Consider the following 20,136-nt stretch of genomic DNA (forward strand, 5'->3'; position numbering starts at 1 on the left):
TCCACCATCTCAAACTGGATTCCACCACCAAGCACATCTACCCCCCCCCCCCCACCCCCCACCGCACTTTCTGCTTTCTGCAGCGATCGGTCAGATGTGAATCCAGAGTCCATTCATCCCTCTCAACTGAACTCCCTCCTCGAACAAGTGTCACACCTGCCTCTATACCTTCTCTCCCTCTCAGCGGAGTCCGTGGAAGCAGAGTCCTGGGCTTTGGCTAAGTGGGCTTCGGCGTAAGGGGACTTCAGTAAGCCTGTGTGATTGCTCGCTGAGGGGAAGAAGGTAAGGTCGCTAGGTGCTTTTTAGATTTATTCTATTAATCCAGTTCAGGTATGGGGGAGACAGTCAGAGCAGTGGTGTGCTCCGTATGCAGTATGTGGGAGGTCAGGGTCAACACAGTTGTCCCTGATGACCACACCTGCAAGAGGTGCATCCAGCTGCAGCTCCTATCAGACCGAGTTAGGGAGTTGGAGCAGGAGCTGGATGAACTACGGATCATTCGGGAGGTGGAGGCAGAGATAGATAGGAGTTATCAGGAGGTAGTCACACCAAAAAACCAAGAAGTAGGCAGATGGGTGACGGTCCAGAGAGGCAGGGGGAGCAGGCAGAGAGAGCAGAGCACCTCTGCAGCCATTCCCATTAACAATAAGTATACCGTACTGGATACTGTTGATGGGGATGACCTACCAGGAATGAGTTGTAGTGGTCCTGCCTCTGGCACAGAGGTTGAACCCTCAACTAGGAAGGGGAGGAGGGAAGAGAAGAGAGCGATAGTTTTAGGGGATTCTATAGTCAGGGGGGCAGATAGGAGATTTTGTGGGGCAGATCGGGAGTCTCGGATGGTATGTTGCCTCCCTGGTGCCAGGGTCTGGGACATCTCAGATCGGGTGCAGGCTATTCTTGAGAACGAGGGCATGAACCCAGATGTAGTGGTCCATGTAGGGACCAACGATGTAGGTAAGGTGAGTGAGGGGGTCCTGCTTAGAGAGTTCAGGGAGTTAGGAGTGAAGCTGAAAGGCAGGACCTCCAGGGTGACAATGTCGGGATTGCTACCTGTGCCACGTGCGAGTGAGGCGAAGAATAGAATGATTATGCACATTAATACGAAGCTGAGAGCATGGTGCAGGAAGGAAGGGTTCAGGTTTTTGGATAATTGGTCTTTGTTCCAGGGACATTGGGATCTGTTTCGAAGGGATGGTCTACATCTGAACCGGAGGGGTACTAACATTCTTGCAGGAGTGTTTGCCAGTGCTGCTCGGAGGGGTTTAAACTAGATGTGCGGGGGCAGGGATCCAGATCCAGAGGGTTGGTCAGAAGGTGCATGGGGTTAAATGTGTACAAGGTTTGGGTGATCTTGAGAAGGTCATCAAAATTCAGGGTGCAATTTGCCCGATGGAAGTTCAAGGAGCTGGGTTAGGTACAGTAGACAGTGTTTTAAGCAAAGAGAGGAGGAATGGGCTAAGAATTCTATACTTGAATGCGCGTAGTGTCAGAAATAAGACAGATGAGCTTGAAGCTCAGATGAAAATGGGGAACTACGATATTGTTGGGATAACAGAGACATGGCTGCAAGGGGATCAGGCCTGGGAATTGAGTGTACCAGGGTATACGTGCTATCGTAGAGACAGAAATATGGGAAGAGGGGGTGGGGTGGCCCTGTTGGTGAGGAATGAGATTCAGTCCTTAGCAAGAGGTGACTTGGGAACAGGGAAAGTAGAGTCTGTGTGGATTGAGCTGAGGAACAGTAAGGGTAAAAAGACCCTAATGGGTGTTGTGTACAGGCCTCCAAACAGTAGCGTGGATATTGGGTACAAGTTGATTAGGGAGTTAACATTGGCATGTGCTAAAGGTAATGCAGTCGTTATGGGAGATTTCAACATGCAGGTGGACTGGGAGAATCAGGTAGGTGCTGGACCCCAGGATAGGGAGTTTGTGGAGTGTCTAAGGGATGTATTTTTGGAACAGCTTGTGCTTGAGCCAACCAGGAACGAGGCTATTTTGGACTTGGTGATGTGTAATGAACAGGAATTGATAAGTGATCTTGAAGTAAAGGAGCCATTAGGAAGTAGTGATCATAACATGATAAGTTTTTATCTACAATTTGAGAGGGATAGGGGCAGATCAGAGGTGTCAGTGTTGCAATTAAATAAAGGAGACTACGGAGCCATGAGGGAAGAGCTGGCCAAAGTTAAATGGGCGGGTGCCCTGGCAGGAAAGACAGTGGATCAGCAGTGGCAGATATTCTTGGGCATAATACAAAAGATGCAAATGCAGTTCATTCCAATGAGAAGGAAGGATTCAAAGAGGGGGAAGGGGCCACAGTGGTTGACAAAGGAAGTCAGAGATTGTATAGTATTAAAGAAAAAGAAGTATGACAGGGCTAAGATGAGTGGGAATACAGATGACTGGGAAAGTTTTAAGGAACAGCAGATCTTAACTAAAAAAGCAATATGGAGAGAAAAAATCAGGTATGAGCTCAGTCTAGCCAGGAATATAAAAGGGGATAGCAAAAGCTTTTTTAGCTATGTGAAGAGAAAGAAGATAGTTAAGAACAATGTTGGCCCCTTGAAGAATGAATTGGGAGAAATTGTTATGGAAAACAGGGAAATGGCAACAGAATTTAATGCGTACTTTAGATCTGTCTTCACCAGGGAGGACACAAGCAATCTCCCAGATGTATGGATGGGCCAGGGTCATAAGATATCAGAGGAATTGAGACAGATTGACATTAGGAAAGAAACTGTGATGAGTAGACTGGTAGGACTGAAGGTCCAGATGGTCTGCATCCGAGGGTTCTAAAAGAGGTGGCTCAGGAAATTGTGGATGCATTGGTAATCATTTTCCAATGTTCCTTAGATTCAGGATCAGTTCCTGAAGATTGGAGAGTGGCTAATGTTGTCCCACTTTTCAAGAAGGGAGGGAAGGAGAAAACGGAGAACTATCACCCTGTTAGCCTAACGTCAGTCGTGGGGAAGATGCTTGAGTCCATTATTAAGGACGAAATAGTGGCACATCTAGATGGCAGAAATAGGATTAGGCCGAGCCAGCATGGATTTACCAAGGGCAAATCATGCTTGACTAATCTGTTGGAGTTTTTTGAGGGTGTAACAAGGATGTTAGACGAGGGTAAGCCAGTGGATGTTGTGTACCTAGATTTTCAGAAGGCATTCGATAAGGTGCCACATAGGAGATTGGTGAGTAAAATCAGAGCTCATGGCATTGGGGGCAGGGTTTCAACATGGATAGAAAACTGGTTGGCAGATAGAAAGCAAAGGGTAGCAGTGAATGGGTGTTTCTCAGACTGGCTGGAGGTGACTAGTGGGGTACCACAGGGCTCTGTATTGGGACCACAGCTCTTTACGATTTATGTCAATGATTTAGATGAGGGCATTGAAAATTATATCAGCAAGTTTGCTGACGATACTAAACTGGGTGGCAGTGTGACATGCGAAGAAGACGTTAGGAGAATACAGGGAGACTTGGATAGGCTGAGTGAGTGGGCAGATACTTGGCAGATGTCATTCAATGTGAATAAATGTGAAGTTATCCACTTTGGAAGCTGGAACATGAGGGCAGAGTATTGTCTGAACGGTGTCGAGTTAGGTAAGGGAGAAATGCAAAGAGACCTAGGAGTCCTAGTTCACCAGTCAATGAAGGTGAATGAGCAAGTGCAACAGGCAGTGAAGAGGGCAAATGGAATGTTGGCCTTTGTTACAAGGGGAATTGAATACAAAGAGCAAGGATGTTCTTTTGCATTTGTACAGGGCCCTGGTGAGACCACACCTGGAATATTGTGTACAGTTTTGGTCTCCAGGTTTAAGGAAGGACATTCTGGCAATTGAGGAAGTGCAGTGTAGATTCACTAGGTTGATTCCTGGGATGGCAGGGCTGTCTTACGCAGAGAGATTGGAGAGATTGGGCTTGTACACGCTGGAATTGAGGAGATTGAGAGGGGATCTGATTGAAACGTTTAAGATAATTAAAGGATTTGATAGGATTGAGGCAGGTAATATGTTCCAGATGTTGGGAGAGTCCAGTACCAGAGGGCATGGATTGAGAATAAGAGGTCAGTTATTTAAAACAGAGTTGAGGAAGAACTTCTTCTCCCAGAGAGTTGTGGAGGTGTGGAATGCACTGCCTCGGAAGACGGTGGAGGCCAATTCTCTGGATGCTTTCAAGAAGGAGCTGGATAGATATCTGATGGATAGGGGAATCAAGGGATATGGGGACAAGGCAGGGACTGGGTATTGATAGTGAATGATCAGCCATGATCTCAGAATGGCGGTGCAGACTCGAGGGGCCGAATGGTCTACTTCTGCACCTATTGTCTATTGTCTATTGTCTATTACCACCATTCAGGGCCCCAAACAACCCTTCCAGGTGAGGCAACATTTCACCTGTGAGCCTGTTGCGGTCACCTCCTGTATCCTGTGCTCACGCTGTGGCCTCCTGTGTATCAGTGAGACCCGATGTAGACTGAGAGACCTCTTCACTGAGCACCAACAGTCTGACCAACAGAAAAAGTGGAATTTCCCAGTGGCCACCCATTTTCATTCCACTTCCCATTCTTATTCTGCCATGTCAGTCCATGGCTTCCTCCACTGCTATGATGAGGCCACGCTCAGGTTGGAGGAGCAACACCTCGTATTCCGTCTGGGTAGCCTCCAGCCTGGTGGTATGAACAGCAACTTCTCAAATTTCTGGTAATTGCTCCTCCTTTCACCATTTCCCCAGTTCTGTTTCCCTCTCACCTTATCTCCTTACCTGCCCATCGCCTCCCTCTGGTGCTCCTCCCCCTTCTCTTTCTATCCCCTTCTACTCTCTCCTATCAGATTTCCTCTTCTCCAGTCCTTTATCTCTTTCACCAATCAACTTCCCACTTTCTTGCTCTAACTTCTCATCTGTTTTTCCAGTACTGATGAAGGGTCTTGGCCCGGAACATTGACTGTTTACTCTTTTCCATAGATGCTGCCCGGCCTGCTGAGTTCCTCCAGTGTCTGCAGACTTTCTTACTATTGATATCCCCCATATATTTTCCTGTAATCCCCTTGTTTTAGCCATTAACACCCTGGGAAATAGTCTCTGTCTAGCCACTCTATCTGTGCCTCTTATCATCTTGTACACCTCTGTTAAGTCTCCTCCAATTCTCCTTCATTCCAAAGAGAAAAACTCCAGCTCACTCATCCTTTCCTCATAAGACATGCTCTCTCATCCAGACAGCATCCTGGTAAATCTCCTATGCACCATCTCTAAGGGTTCCACAACTGTCCCATATTATGTCTAGCATATACGTTTGTAATGACAATCGGGGAAGCGATAGAGGTGAGTACAGTTATATTTATAAGGCATTTGTACAGCTACAGAGTCAGTAACAGTTCAGAGGAATATGGGTCAAAGAAGAATAGGACTAGCCCGGTTAGGCAATTTTATTGGCATGAAAGTGTTGTCTAAAGGGCCTGTTTCTGTGCTGTATAATGTATACTCAACCCCTCCATACCAAGCAGTGTCCTTGTGAATTGTTTCTGCACCATCTTTGGTTTAATAATGCCTTTTCTACAGAGCAGTGACCAGAGTTACCCAGAATAGTCCCAGTGAAGCCTAACCATTGTTCTCTAGAATTGCAACATGCCATCTCAGCTTCAGTACTCAGTGACACCTTCCTCACCAACTCGTCCACCTGTATTGTGACTTTCTACTTCATGGTCGCTCTGTGGCCCTGCTGTCACTATGTCTGCCCTGCCCTGGTTTTTCTTCACAGAATGCAGCTCTTCACTTTTATCTGAGTTCTGGTTTTTGTCACAAAATGCATCTCTTCACTCTTATCTGAGTTAAATTCCATCAACCGTTCCCTTGTCTCCTTTCAGTTAATCTATATCTGAGAACTTTCTTCACTGTACTCTATACCACCAAATTTGGTGTCAAAATTGCCAATTATTCCACCTACATTCTTCGAACATAGGATCCTACAGCACAGTACTGGCCCCTCTTGCCGAGACCTTGTTCCAATCTTTTAACCTACTATAAAATCTATCTAACCCTACCCTCATACATACCCTCCATTTTCCTACCATCCATGTGCCTGCTTAAGAGTCTCTTAAATGCCCCTAGTCAGCTATAAAGAGGGTACAGAGGAAATTTACCAGGATGCTGCCTGGATTAGGGAGCGTGTCTCATGAGGATAGGTTGAGTGAGCTTGGGCTTTTCTCTTTGGAGTGATGGAGGATGAGAAGTGTCCTGACAGAGGCATAAGAGGCATAGATCAAGTGGACAGCCGGGGACTTTTTTCCCCCAGGGTAAAACGGGGGAGCATGATTTTAAGGTGATTGGAGAATAGAGGGTATGTCAGAGGTAAGTTTTTAACAGAGAGAGTGGCAAGTGAATAGAACACCCTATCAGGGGTGGTGGTAGAGACAGACACTTTGGGGGCTTTTAAGAAACTCTTAGGTAGGCACATGGATGAAAGGAAAATAGAGGACCATGTGGGAGGGAAGGGTTAGATTGATCTTAGAGTAAATTAAGAGTTTGGCACAACATTGTACACCAAAGAGCCTGTACTGTGCTCTAGTGTTCTATGTTCTGTATCCTATGTACACGTTCTGTCCCATGTTTCCACCCCTGTAGGTGAGCAACTTCAAATGCTCATCCAAGAAAGTTTAAGAGTGGAGAGTGTTTCTGCCTCCACTTCCCTTTCAGCCAGCCAATTTCAGAAACCCCACCCCCATTTTGAAAGATAAACCCCCCCTCAATTCTTCCTTAATCCTCTGCCATTTACTTCTCTTGTATCTCCAGCCCACCCTCAACACACTGTAGAACCTCCCCTGACTGAGTGACGACGAGTGGAGGAGGGTGCACTGAAGTTAGCTCCTTATTGGGAACCGGTTGAATGGAAAGTGAGGCAGTCTCGCCTTTGTTTCATGAGCACTGTATCGCCGACCTCATTTCCTTTTGAAACCAGACAGGTTGTCGCAATATGTTTCAGTACTCTGTGAGATGACAGGCAAGTTTTGCTACACTTCCTTTCCTTGAGCTATTAAAGCTGCTGTGTTATTGTTGATGCTGGCTATATTTTTGGCATGTTTGTATCTTACCCTACATGTGCTTACTGCTTTGTATGTGCGAGGATTAGGCCTCAAGCCGCAGCGTCGCCTGTTTACAGCTGCCGGGGAAGGTGTCAGAGTCGGTGTGCTCCACCGGGGGCGCTGTGGAGAGGCGTCAGAGCCAGTGTGCTCCACCGGGGGCGCTGTGGAGAGGCGTCAGAGCCAGTGTGCTCCACTGGGGGCGCTGTGGAGAGGCGTCAGAGCCAGTGTGCTCCACCGGGGGCGCTGTGGAGAGGCGTCAGAGCCAGTGTGCTCCACTGCGGGTGCTGTGGAGAGGTGTCAGAGCCAGTCTGCTCCACTGGGGGCACTGTGGAGAGGCGTCAGAGCCAGTGTGCTCCACCGGGGGCGCTGTGGAGAGGCGTCAGAGCCAGTGTGCTCCACCGGGGGCGCTGTGGAGAGGCGTCAGAGCCAGTGTGCTCCACCGGGGGCGCTGTGGAGAGGCGTCAGAGCCAGTGTGCTCCACTGGGGGCGCTGTGGAGAGGCGTCAGAGCCAGTGTGCTCCACCGGGGGCGCTGTGGAGAGGCGCCAGAGCCAGTGTGCTCCACCGGGGGAACTGTGGAGAGGCGTCAGAGCCAGTGTGCTCCACCGGGGGCGCTGTGGAGAGGCATCAGAGCCAGTGTGCTCCACCGGGGGCGCTGTGGAGAGGTGTCAGAGCCAGTGTGCTCCACTGCGGGTGCTGTGGAGAGGTGTCAGAGCCAGTGTGCTCCATCGCGGGTGCTGTAGAGAGGCGTCAGAGCCAGTGTGCTCCACTGGGGGCGCTGTGGAGAGGTGTCAGAGCCAGTGTGCTCCACTGCGGGTGCTGTGGAGAGGTGTGAGCCAGTGTGCTCCATCGCGGGTGCTGTGGAGAGGCATCAGAGCCAGTGTGCTCCACTGGGGGCACTGTGGAGAGGCATCAGAGCCACTGTGCTCCACTGGGGGCACTGTGGAGAGGCGTTAGAGCCAGTGTGCTCCACCGGGGGCGCTGTGGAGAGGCCTCAGAGCCGGTGCCCTTCACTGGGGGCGCTGTGGAGAGGCGTCAGAGCCGGTGCCCTTCACCGGGGGCGCTGTGGAGAGGCGTCAGAGCCAGTGTGCTCCACCAGGGGCGCTGTGGAGAGGTGTCAGAGCCAGTGTGCTCCACCGCGGGCGCTGTGGAGAGGCGTCAGAGCCGGTGCCCTTCACTGGGGGCGCTGTGGAGAGGCGTCAGAGCCGGTGCCCTTCACCGGGGGCGCTGTGGAGAGGCGTCAGAGCCAGTGTGCTCCACCGGGGGGGGCTGTGGAGAGGCGCCAGAGCCAGTGTGCTCCACCGGGGGAACTGTGGAGAGGCGTCAGAGCCAGTGTGCTCCACCGGGGGCACTGTGGAGAGGTGTAAGAGCCAGTGTGCTCCACTGGGGGGGGGGGGGCGCCATGGAGAGGTGTCAGAGCCAGTGTGCTCCATCGCGGGCGCTGAAGAGAGGCATCAGAGCCAGTGTGCTCCACCGGGGGCACTGTGGAGAGGCGTTAGAGTCAGTGTGCTCCACCGGGGGCGCTGTGGAGAGGCCTCAGAGCCGGTGCCCTTCACTGGGGGCGCTGTGGAGAGGCGTCAGAGCCGGTGCCCTTCACCGGGGGTGCTGTGGAGAGGTGTCAGAGCCAGTGTGCTCCACCAGGGGCACTGTGGAGAGGCGTTAGAGTCAGTGTGCTCCACCGCGGGCGCTGTGGAGAGGCGTCAGAGCCGGTGCCCTTCACTGGGGGCGCTGTGGAGAGGCGTCAGAGCTGGTGCGAACCACTGGGGGCGCTGTGGAGAGGTGTCAGAGCCAGTGTGCTCCACTGGGGGCGCTGTGGAGAGGTGTCAGAGCCGGTGCCCTCCACCAGGGGAGCTGTGTCACAGCGTTCTAGTTGGAGTTGGTACTTCCTCCTGCGTTCGCTCAGCAAAAGATAAGCTCTATTGTGGTTGACTGCAGTTTCTGCATTGTTGGCTTGAGTCTGGACTTTTTCATTGTGTGGCTGTATCTCACTGACACCTGTATGTGTTTACTATCTTGTACGGGCTGTGTGTGACTGTTGGCACTGTTTTCTGCACCTTGGCCCTGGAGTAATGCTGTTTTGTTGGGCTGTATTCATGGATGCTTATGTATGGTTGAATGACAATTAAACTTGAATTGAGCTGAATTGGTGTTGCTCTGCTGGACATGTTTGCAGGCTATGTTGGTGCCAGAATATAAGGCAACATTTGCGGGCTGCCCCCAGCACATCCTCGGGTTGTTAAAGTAAACGACGTTTTTCACTCTGTGTTTCACTGTGCATGTGATAAATTAATGAATCTGAATCTGAATGTGTAGGTACATGTATTCACTCCATTGACAGCTCTTAACTTGAATTATCAACTTTCCATTTTCCTCCACAGATGCTGCTTGGCCCACAGATTTCCTGACTGTTTTCACACTGCAAGTTCATAAGACATGAGAGCAGAATCAGGCTATTCAGCCCATTGAGTTTCCCCCGCCGTTTCATCCTGGCTGATTTATTATCCCAGTCAACCCCTTTGCTGCCTTCTCCTCATAACCTTTGACACCCTGACTAATCAAGAACCTATCAACCTCTACCCAATGAGTTGGCTTCTATAGCCATTTCTGGCAATGAATTCCATAAGTTCAACACTCTGCTTTAAAAGGATGTCATATTGTTGGTGTTACAGAGAACATAGAAATCTACAGCACATTACAGGCCCTTCGGCCCACAATGTTGTGCCGACCATGAAACCATAGAATGTTACAGCACTGAAACAGGCCTTTTGGCCCTTTTTGGCTGTGTTGAACCATTTTTCTGCCCAGTCCCACTGACCTGCACCTGGACCATATCCCTTCATGCACCTCTCATCCATGTACCTGTCCAAGATTTTCTTAAATGTTAAAGGTGAGCCCTCATTTACTACTTCATCTGGAATCTCATGCCACACACCCACCACCGTGTGAAAAAGCCCCCCCAATGTTCCCTTTAAACTTTTCCCCCTTCACCCTTAACCCATGTCCTCTGCTTTTTTTCTCCCCTAACCTCAGTGGAAAAAGCCTGCTTGCATTCACTCTATCTATACCCATCATAATTTTATATACCTCTATCAAATCTCCCCTCATTCTTCTACACTCCAGGGAATAAAGTCCTAACCTATTCAACCTTTCTCTGTAACTCAGTTTCTCACGTCCCTACTCCAGAAACCTACTCTAGAAACTGCCTAGAATTTCCCTACTGCATAGCCCTCTATTTATCTAAACTCCATGTACCTATCCAAGAGTCTCTTAAAAGACCCCATTGTATCAGCCTCCACCACTGTTGCTGGCAGTACATTCTACACACCCACCGATCTCTGTGTAAAAACTTACCTCTTAAATTCCCCTAAAAAGCACCTTAAAACTATGCTCCCTTGCATTAGCCATTCCAGCCCTGGGAAAAAGCCTCTGACTATCCACACAATCAATGCCTCTCATTATCTTATACACCTCTATCAGGTCACCTTTCATCCTCTGTTGCTCCAAGGAGAAAAGGCCGAGTTCACTCAACCTATTCTCATAAGGCATGTTCCCCAATAGTTTCCACATCCTTCTTGTAGTGAGGTGACCAGAGCTGAACGCAGTACTTTAGGTGGGGTCTAACTAAGGTCTTATACAGCTATAATGTTACCTCACGGCTCTTGAACTTAATCCTATGGTTGATGAAGGCCAAGACACCGTACGCCTTCTTAAAAACACTGTCAACCTGCGCAGCAGCTTTGAATGTCCTATGGACGTGGACCTCAAGATCTCGCTGATTCTCCACACTGCCAGGTGTCTTACTATTAATATTATATCCTGTCTTCAAATTGGACCTACCAAAATGAGCCACCTCACACTTACCTGGGTTGAACCCCATCTGCCACTTCTCAGTCCAGTTTGCATCCTATTGATGTTGTGCTGTAACCTCTGACAGCCCTCCACACTATCCACAACACCCCCAACTTTTGTGTCTTGTCATCAGCAAATTTACTAATCCATCGTCCTACTTCCTCATCCAGGTCATCTATAAAAATCACAAAGAAGAGGAGTTCCAGAACAGATCCCTGTGGAACACCACTGGTCACTGACCTCCAAGCAGAATATGACCCATCTACAACCACCCAATGACTCTGTGGCAAGCCAATTCTGGATTCACAAGGCAATGTCTCCTTGGATCCCATGCCTTCTTACTTTCTCAATAAGCCTTGCATGGGGTATCTTATCAAATGCCTTACTGAAATCCATATAAACTGCATCCACTGCTCTACCTTCATCAATGTGTTTTGTTACATCCTCAAAGAATTCAATCAGGTACATAAGGCACAACCTGCCCTTGACAAAGGCACACTGACTATCCCTAATCAGATTATGTCTCTCCAACTGATCATAAATCCTGCCTCTCAGGATCTTCTCCAACAACTTCCCCACCACAGAAGTAAGACTCACTTGTCAATAATTTCCTGGGATATCTCTACTCCCTTTCTTGAACAAGGGAACAACGTTTACAAGCTTCCAATCTTCTGGTACTTCTCCCGTCCCTACTGATGATACAAAGATCATCGCCAGAGGCTCAGGAATCTCCTCTATCACTTCCCACAGTAGCCTGGGGTACATCTTGTCTGATTCCAGTGACTTATCTAACTTAATACCTTTCAAAAGATCCAGCACATCCTCTTTCTTAATGTCTATACACTCAAGTATTTTAATCCACTGTAAGTCATCCCCACAATTGCCAAGATCCTTTTCACTGGTGAATACTGAAGCAAAGTATTCATTAAGTACCTTCGTTACCTCCTCCGGCTCCATGCAGATGTTACCACTCTTCTCCTGATTGGTCCTATTCTCACCTGGCTCATCCTCTTGCTCTTCACATAATTGTAGAATGCCTTGGGGATTTCCTTAATCCTGCTCACCAAGGCCTTTTCTTGGCCCCTTCTAGCTCTCCTAATTTCATTTTAGAGATCCTTCCTAGCAGCCTTGTAATTTTCTAGAGCTCTAACAGTATCTAGTTTCTTGAACTTTTCATAAGCTTTTCTTTTCTTCTTAACTAGATTTTTTTACATCCTTTGTACACCATGGTTCTGTAACTCTATCATCCTTTCCCTGCCTCAATTGAACATACCTATGCAGAACTCCATGCAAATGTTCCCTGAACATTTGTAATATTTCTGCTGTGCATTTCCCTGAGAACATCTGTTCCCAATTTATGTTCCCAAGTTCCTGCCCAACAGCATTATATTTCCCCCTAACCCAGTTAAATGTTTTCCCAAATTGTCTACTCCAACTCCTCTCCAGCGCTATGGTAAAGGAGATGGAGTTGTGATCACTACCTCCAAAATGCTCTCCTACTGAGAGATCTGACACCTGACCAGGTTCATTTCCCAATCAAGTACAGCCTCTCCTCTAGTTGGCATATCTACATATTGTGTCAAGAAACCTTCCTGAATACACCGAACAAACTCCACCCCATCTAATCCCCTCGCTCTAGGGAGATGTCAATCAATATTAGGAAAGTTAAAATCACCCAACACAACAACCCTATTATTATTGTACCATTCCAGAATCTGCCTCACTATCTGCTCCTCGATGTCTCTGTTACTCTTGGGGGGGGGGGGGTATGGGGGTCTAGAAAAACACCCAGTAGAGTTATTGTCCCCTCCCTGTTTCTGACTTCCACCCACAATGACTCAGTAGACAATCCTCCGTGACTTCCTCCTTTTCTGCAGCCGTGACACTAACTCTGATCAGCAGTGCCACCCCCCCCCCCCCACATCTTTTGCCTCCCTCCCTGTCCTTTTTGAAACATCTAAAGCTTGGCACCCTCAGCAGCCATTCCTGCCCCTGAGACATCCAAGTCTTTGTAATGGCCACAAAATCACAGTGTTGTATTCTGTGTTGCAATATGTATTGCATTGTACTGTTGCCACAAAAAAATCATAGAAAAGTACAGCACATCAAAAAATCAGGCCCTTCAGCCCATCAAGTCTGTGCCAAACCATTTAAACGACCTACTCCCATTAACCTGCTCTGGGACCATAGCCCTCCATACCCCTATCGTCCCTCATATGACATATGTGAGTGATGATAAACCTGATTCTATCTCGAGTCTCTATCGTGGACTGAGCGTGGGAAAGGGGCAGGGAGAGGGGAAATCATGGTTGGGGAAAGAAGGGAGGAGGGAAGCACCAGAGAGACATTCTGTAATGATCAATAAACCAATGGCTTGGAATCAAATAACCCTACCTGGTGTCTCAGGGCTGGGTGTGTCTGCACCCTTAGCATTCGTTCTGCTTTTTGTCCCACTCCCCTCCTGTGGAGTTCCACCCTCGCCATTCCCATCACCCAGATTTACAAAGTTGCTCTCTGCTCCACTTTGACAAGTACAGTCCTGTGCAAAATTCTGAAACACCCTAGCTATGTATGCACCTAAAACTTCTACACTGTTCTGTGCATGTGATGAATCTGAACTCTGATATGTCAGTGATTAAAAGAAACAAATCTGATTCTGTTACCTACGCCCACCTTCACATCCAGCAGCACATTCCAGGAACCTACCACTGTCTGTGTAAACACATTGTTTTGTTCTCCTTAGCTAAGGGGGGGGGGGCAAGTTTACCTCAAAGTCGAATGGCATAGATCAGGGACTCCCAACCAGGGGTCCATGGAACCCTTGCCATTGATGGACCACAGTGATTATGGGATGAGGAGGGTTTGCTGAAAAATGATGTGTGCTAATTGAAGATGAGAATCAATCACAAACACAAGAGGTTCTGCAGATGCTGGAAACCCAGAGCAACACACACAAAATGCTGGAGGAACTCAGCAGGTCAGGCAACATTTATGGAAAGGAACAAACAGTTGACATTTCAAGTTGAGACCCTTCTTCAAGACTGAGAAGGAAGGGGGGGAGATGCCCCTGAAAAGGGAGAGGGGAGGGGAAGGAGGATAGCTAGAAGGCGATTGAAGACAGGTGGGTGGAAAGGTAAAGGGCTGGAGAGGAGAGAATCTGATGGGAGTGGAGAGTGGCCAATAGGAGAAGAGGAAGGAGGAGGGGACCCAGGCAGAGGGGATAGACAGGATGAGAAGAAGTGAAAGGTAAGAGTTGAGAATAGATGAATTGGTAGTGGTGGGGGGGGGGGGGAATCTGTTCACCAGATGGAGAAATTGATATTCATGCCATCAACTTGGAGGTGGCCCAGACGGAATATAAGGCGCTGCTCCTCCACCCTGAAGGTGGCCTCATCTTGGCACAAGAGGAGGCCATGGACCAATACATTGGAATGGAATGGGAACGGAAATTAAAATGTTTAGTCACCGGGAAGTCCCGTTTGCGGTGGATGTTGTGGGGGTGTTTGTGAAGCAGTCCCTCAATTTACAAAGGTTCTCACCAATGTAGAGGAACCAATGAGAAGTTATCTTCATTGAAGAGTAGAGGACTATGTTTTTATTTCCCTTGGCTGTTGATCAAAGCCGCAGAGGGGAGTGGACACTAGCAACTCTCGTCGGAGAAAGGCGGAGGACAGCAACAGAGACACAAAACTGTGTCTGGACCGATTGAACAGAGAAATAGACTAAAGAACTCCCGCTGTGACTGCTGTCTGTATTTGCCCGGGCCATGTTGGTAGTTAATTGATAAACAAGTCCCCGATGTTTCCCTGACACTCAGGCACCCATCTGTCTTGTTCAAATCCATTGTTTCACCCGAAAAGTACTGGGACTTTTTTCACAGCTCACTGACAACCGTGCACTGGCGCTGAGGATGTGGTTTGGGCAGCACGAACACGAAGCGAGCCCGTGGCCTCCTTCCGCCCGCTTACCTTGAACACTTTGCCGAAGGCTCCATCTCCCAGCTCCCCGACGATCTTCCACACAGCCTCGGGGTCCACGTCCCTCTTCACACGCTCGTACTGCCTCGTCTTCTTCTTCTCCGGACCCAACTTGAAGCGCTTCATGAAGCTGAAGAAAGACATTTGGTCCCGCGGGGCAGAGCCCAGATCACTCGGAGCGAAGGATGAAAGCGAGGAGAAAGATTTTAATAACTAAGGCCGTTTGAGAGATACATCACAGGCGGGCGTATCAACCCCATTGAGCGAAACTTTACACTGTGCTGGCCAAGGGTCTCTCTAACTTCAGCAAGTCTAGCTGAAACCAGACATGCTTGGAGAAAACGCCATCAAACAAACAAAACAATAAACCCTAAACCGATTTCCAGCCGGCGTTAACAGCGAAATGTCATCTCTAGGTCTTAGCTGCGTGGCTTGCACGCTCGTATTTTCTGCAACTGCAGGCTGCGGCCGGAAGAGATTAACTCATATTAACATCTAGAGTAATTAGCGATGTTCATCCGAGGGACTGCTCCCCTCCGCCCCCGTCCCAAAGCGTTTCCGCGGCCCCCAATTCCAACTCTCTTACACTCAAGGCAAGCTGGCGATAACCCACCAGATATAATTTAGCGATAACAGCGGGTCTGAGAGTCTTCTCTCCCCCTCCCCCTTAGGAGAGTTGTGTCGCAATTACAGCCCCGCGGGTGTTGCGGTTAGTACATTGGTGAGAGGGTTTGTATCGTTTCGGACATGAATGGGCCGCCAAGTTTTAGTGTTCGAATTGAAAGCGCAGGGTCTCGGGTTTGGGTGGCATTGGAGCGAGTCCCGAACGGCCCAAATTCTAGAAGCTAAAAAAAGAGAGATGCTTTGAAATAATTGTCATAACTGCGATAAAGTTGTCAATATCCTTAAAGAGAGGGCAAGAAAACTAACGGCACAGGTCGTAAACCCGGGAGATTCACCCGATGCTGGAACTTCAGAGGGCGGCACGGGCACAAAGTGCTGGAGGAACTCTGCAGATCAGTCAGCATCTATGGCTAAACAGTGAAAGGTCTTGGTCAGAAACGTCGACTCCTGAGTTCCTCCAGCATTTTGTGTGTGTTACTGATGGTATAATAACATCGTTAGCTGAGTGAGCATTTTGAGTGAGTTTTATTTGAGCGGATAAAGAGAAGCGGACTGGCCATTGTGTGTGTGGGACGGTGTTAGAGAGGTCTAACAGGCTTGGGCAAACACATACACAGTTTCTAAGTAGGTTTCCAGTTGTTTTTTTTTTGTGTATTAGTATATAGCAAGTGTGCCCAGAATGGGTCCAGAGTTAGTGGCATGTGCCCTGTGTGGGATGAGGGAACTTTGGGAGATCTCCGGTCTCCTTGATAACTACACCTGCACAAAGCGTGGCGAGATGCATCTTCTTGGACATCTTGCCTAAGGAACTGGAGCTGCAGCTCGATGACCTTCGACTCGTACGGGAGAATAAGGAGGTGACAGATAGGAGCTACAGGGAGGTAGTCACCCCTAAGTTGCAGAGGGTAGGTAGCTGGGTGACTCAAGTGAGGGAAAGGTGATAGCCAGTGCAGAGTATGGTTTGAACAGCAGCCAGTCAGAGATCAGGAGTGAGAGAAGGCGTGTCTCAGGTCAGTGAGTTTACATTAAAAAGCAGAGCTTTGCAAGAGTGTCAGAGGTCAAGATTCATTGGCGAGTGCAAATTAAAACAAGCAGAGTGGCCTCTGTTGGAGTGGACGGTGTTGAAGTGGAGATTTTGAGACCTTAGCTCTTCAAGGCTTTGGTGAGAAAAGGCGAAAAGCTATGGGTAGATTTTTTTCCAGTTTATTTATTGTTTCCTTCTTCGTATTCACACAGTTATAACAGTAAAGATGCCAGGCAGGATAGTTGAATGTTCATCTTGTGGAATGTGGGAACACATTGTTCACCAGCAAGAAGTGCATCCAGCTGCAGCTTCTAACATTCACTTAAGGAATTGGAGCTGGAACTGGATGAACTCCGGGTCACTCAGGAGGCTGAGGGGGTGATAGAGAGGACATATAGGGGGTAGTTACACCCGAGGTGCAGGATACAGGAAACTGGGTGATAGTCAGGAAAGTGAAAGGAATTAAACAGCCGGTTGTAGAGTACCCCTGTGGCCATCCCCCTCAAGAACAGGTATATCGCTTTGGATACAGTTGGGGGGTGGTGACCGAACAGAGGAGAGTCACAGTGGTCAGGTCTCCGGCACTGACTGTGCCTCTGTGGCTCAGAAGGAAGGGGATGGGGTGGGAGAAGAGGTGAACTGTGGTGATAGGGGATGCACTAAGTATGGAAATGGAAAGGAGGTTCTATGGACGGTTCTAAGATTCCCAGAATATATGTTGCCTTCTGGGTGTCAGGGCCCAGGACATCTTGGATCAGGTCATCAGCATTCATAAGTGGGAGGTTGTGCAGCCAGAGGTCATGGTCAACAGAGACACCAATGACATTGGAAGAGTGATAAGGTTCTGCAAAGTGACTTCAGGGAACTTAGGCTCTAAGTTAAAGGACAGGACCTCCAGAAATAGGAGGATCATACAGTTTAACACGTAGCTAAGGAGTTGATGCAGGAGGGAGGGCTTCAGATTTTTGGATCATTGGGCTCTCTTCCAGGGAAGGTGGGACCCGGACAGATTAGATGATTTGCACCTAAACACTAGGAGGATTAGTATCCTAGTGTAAGGTTTGCTAATACTGCTTGAGGGTGGGGGCATGGGAACTGGAGTGCCAGAACAGATAGTGGAGTGGTTGTGGAGACAGAGACCTCAGACAAAGTCTGGAATCAAACTTTTGAGCATGGTGAAACTAGTGTTCTGAGTTGTGTGTATTTCAGTGCAAGAAGTATTGTAGGATGAGCTCAGGGCGTGGATCAACACATGGAATTATGATATTGTAGCCATTAGTGAGGTTTGGATGCAGGAGGGCAGGACTGGCAGCTCAGTATTCCGGGGTTCTGTTGTTTTATATGTGACAGAGCAGGAGAGATTAAAGGGGGAGGGGTGGCATTACTAGTCAGGAAAAGGTCACGCTAATGCTCAGTCAGCGCAGACTGGAGAACTCGTCCAGTGAGGCTTTATGGGTGGAACTGAGGAATAAGACAGCCATGACCATGTCATTGGAGCTGTATTACAGACCCCCCAACAGTCCTAGGGATCTGGAAGAACACATTTGTAGGGAGATCATAGACTCTTGCAAGAAACATAAAATTGTGATTGTTAGTGGTTTTAACTTTCCATATATTGACTGGGATTCCCATACTATAAAAGCACTAGATAGGCTAGAGTTTGTCAAATGTGCTCAGGGAAAAGAAATTCCAATTAGAGAGAGTGTGATACTAGACCTCCTATTAGGAAATGAGATAGGGCAGGCAACAGAGGTTTGTGTGGGGAAACACTTTACGTCGGGTGATCATATTACCATTAGGTTCCAAGTAGACATGGAAAAAGATATGTCTTATCTCGGACTGAGATCCCAAATCGGAGAAAGGCCAGTTTTGCTTATATCAAAAATGATCTGGCAAGTGTGGATCAGCAAAAGGATTGCTAGGGGCAAAATTGGTCCTCTGGAAGATCAAACCAGTAATCTATGAGTGGAACAGAAAGGGGGGAGACCTTAAATCAATTTTCTTGCATCTGTATTTACTCAGGAGATGGACACATATAGATGTGAGGAAACACACCAGTGAGGTCATGGACCCTATTCAGATTTCAGAGGAAGCATTCGCTGTCTTGAGGCAAATTAGGGTGGATAAATTCCCAGGGACTGACAGGGAGTTTCCTCAGACCCTGTAGGAAGCAAACGTGGAAACTGCAGGGGCTCTAGCAGAGATATTTAAAACATCCTTAGCCACGGATGAGGTACTGGAGAATTAGGATGGCTGACATTGTTCCATTGTTTAAGAAAGGCTCTCAGAATAAGCCAGAAAAATTATGGGGCAGTGAGCCTGATATCAGTCTTGGAAAATTATTGTAATGTATTCCAAGAAACCAGGTACATAAGTATTTGGATAGACAGAGACTGATTAGGGATAGTCAGCATGAGTTTTTTGAGGAAGTTACCAGGAAAGTTGATGAAGTCAACCAGTGGATTTTGTCTACAAGGACTTTAGTGAAGTCTTCGACAAAGTCCCACAGATTTTTCATTTTGTTTACTTATCGGGACACAGCATGGAATTCCCAATTTACCAGTAGCATAATCACAGAATAATTTGCAATGACTTACCAACTGATATATCTTTGGACTGTGGGAGGAAACTGGAGCACCCGGAGGAAACCCACACGGTTACAGGGAGAATGCACAAACTCCTTACAGGCAGCAGCAGGAATTGAACCTGAATCGCTGGTATTGTAAAGCGTTTTACTAACCACTATACTACAGTGCCGCTCCCCCCTTTTTTGAAGAGGTTATTAGGAGAAGCAATGAAAGTGATAGACACGGACTTCAGCAAGGCTTTTGACAAGGTCCCGTATAGTAGGTTGGTTGAGAAAGTTAGCACATATGGGTACCAAGGTGTTTTGGTAAACTGACTCCAAAATTGGCTTTGAGTTCGAAGGCAGAGGAGGGTAGTGGTGGTGGATTGCTTTGCCGACTGTAATCAATGATGTACCACAGGGAATTGGTGCTGGAATCTTCAATGCTTTTCATATATGTATTAAGTACACTCAGTGGCCACTTTATTAGGTACACCTGCTCAAGAATGAAAAATCTGTGGGATTTTGTCAAAGGCCTTGCTAAAGTCCATTAAACAACATCCACTAATCAACTCAATGCATAAAAGCACACATACATGGTCAAGAGGTTCAGTTGCTGTTCACACCAGATATCAGAATGGGGCAGATATGTGATCCAAGTGACTTTGACCGTGGAATGATAGTTGGTGCCAGACAGGGTGGTTTGAGGATCTCAGAAAATGCTGATCTCCTGGGATTTTTAGGCACAATCTACAGTTTACAGATAATGGTGGGAAAAACAAACAAAAAATCCAGAGAGTGGCAGTTCTGTGGGCAAAAATGGCTTGTTAATGAGAACTCTGAGAAAAATGCCAGATTGGTTCAAGACACTAGGAAGGCAAACATAATTCAAGCAACTGCACGTTACAACAGTGATGTGCAGAAGAGCATCTCTGAAGTGGATGGTTACAGCAGCAGAAGACCTCAGACATGCACTCAGAGGCCACTTTATTTGGTACAGGAGGTATGTAATAAACTGG

At 47.9% G+C, this 20,136-nt stretch overlaps 1 protein-coding gene across 1 annotated transcript in view; it reads right to left on the reverse strand.

The window, feature by feature from the left end:
• LOC132390802 (STE20-like serine/threonine-protein kinase) overlaps positions 1–15,685 on the reverse strand; it is an 85,037-nt gene extending 69,352 nt beyond the window's left edge. Inside the window, exon 1 of the mRNA XM_059963351.1 lies at positions 14,895–15,685. Coding sequence (XP_059819334.1) covers positions 14,895–15,047 — 153 coding nt within the window. The 5' untranslated portion in view covers positions 15,048–15,685. The remainder of the gene's footprint in view (positions 1–14,894) is intronic.
• Positions 15,686–20,136: the final 4,451 nt, after the last annotated feature.

Source organism: Hypanus sabinus, chromosome 1 (assembly GCF_030144855.1).
Source record: "Hypanus sabinus isolate sHypSab1 chromosome 1, sHypSab1.hap1, whole genome shotgun sequence".
Taxonomy (NCBI): domain Eukaryota; kingdom Metazoa; phylum Chordata; class Chondrichthyes; order Myliobatiformes; family Dasyatidae; genus Hypanus; species Hypanus sabinus.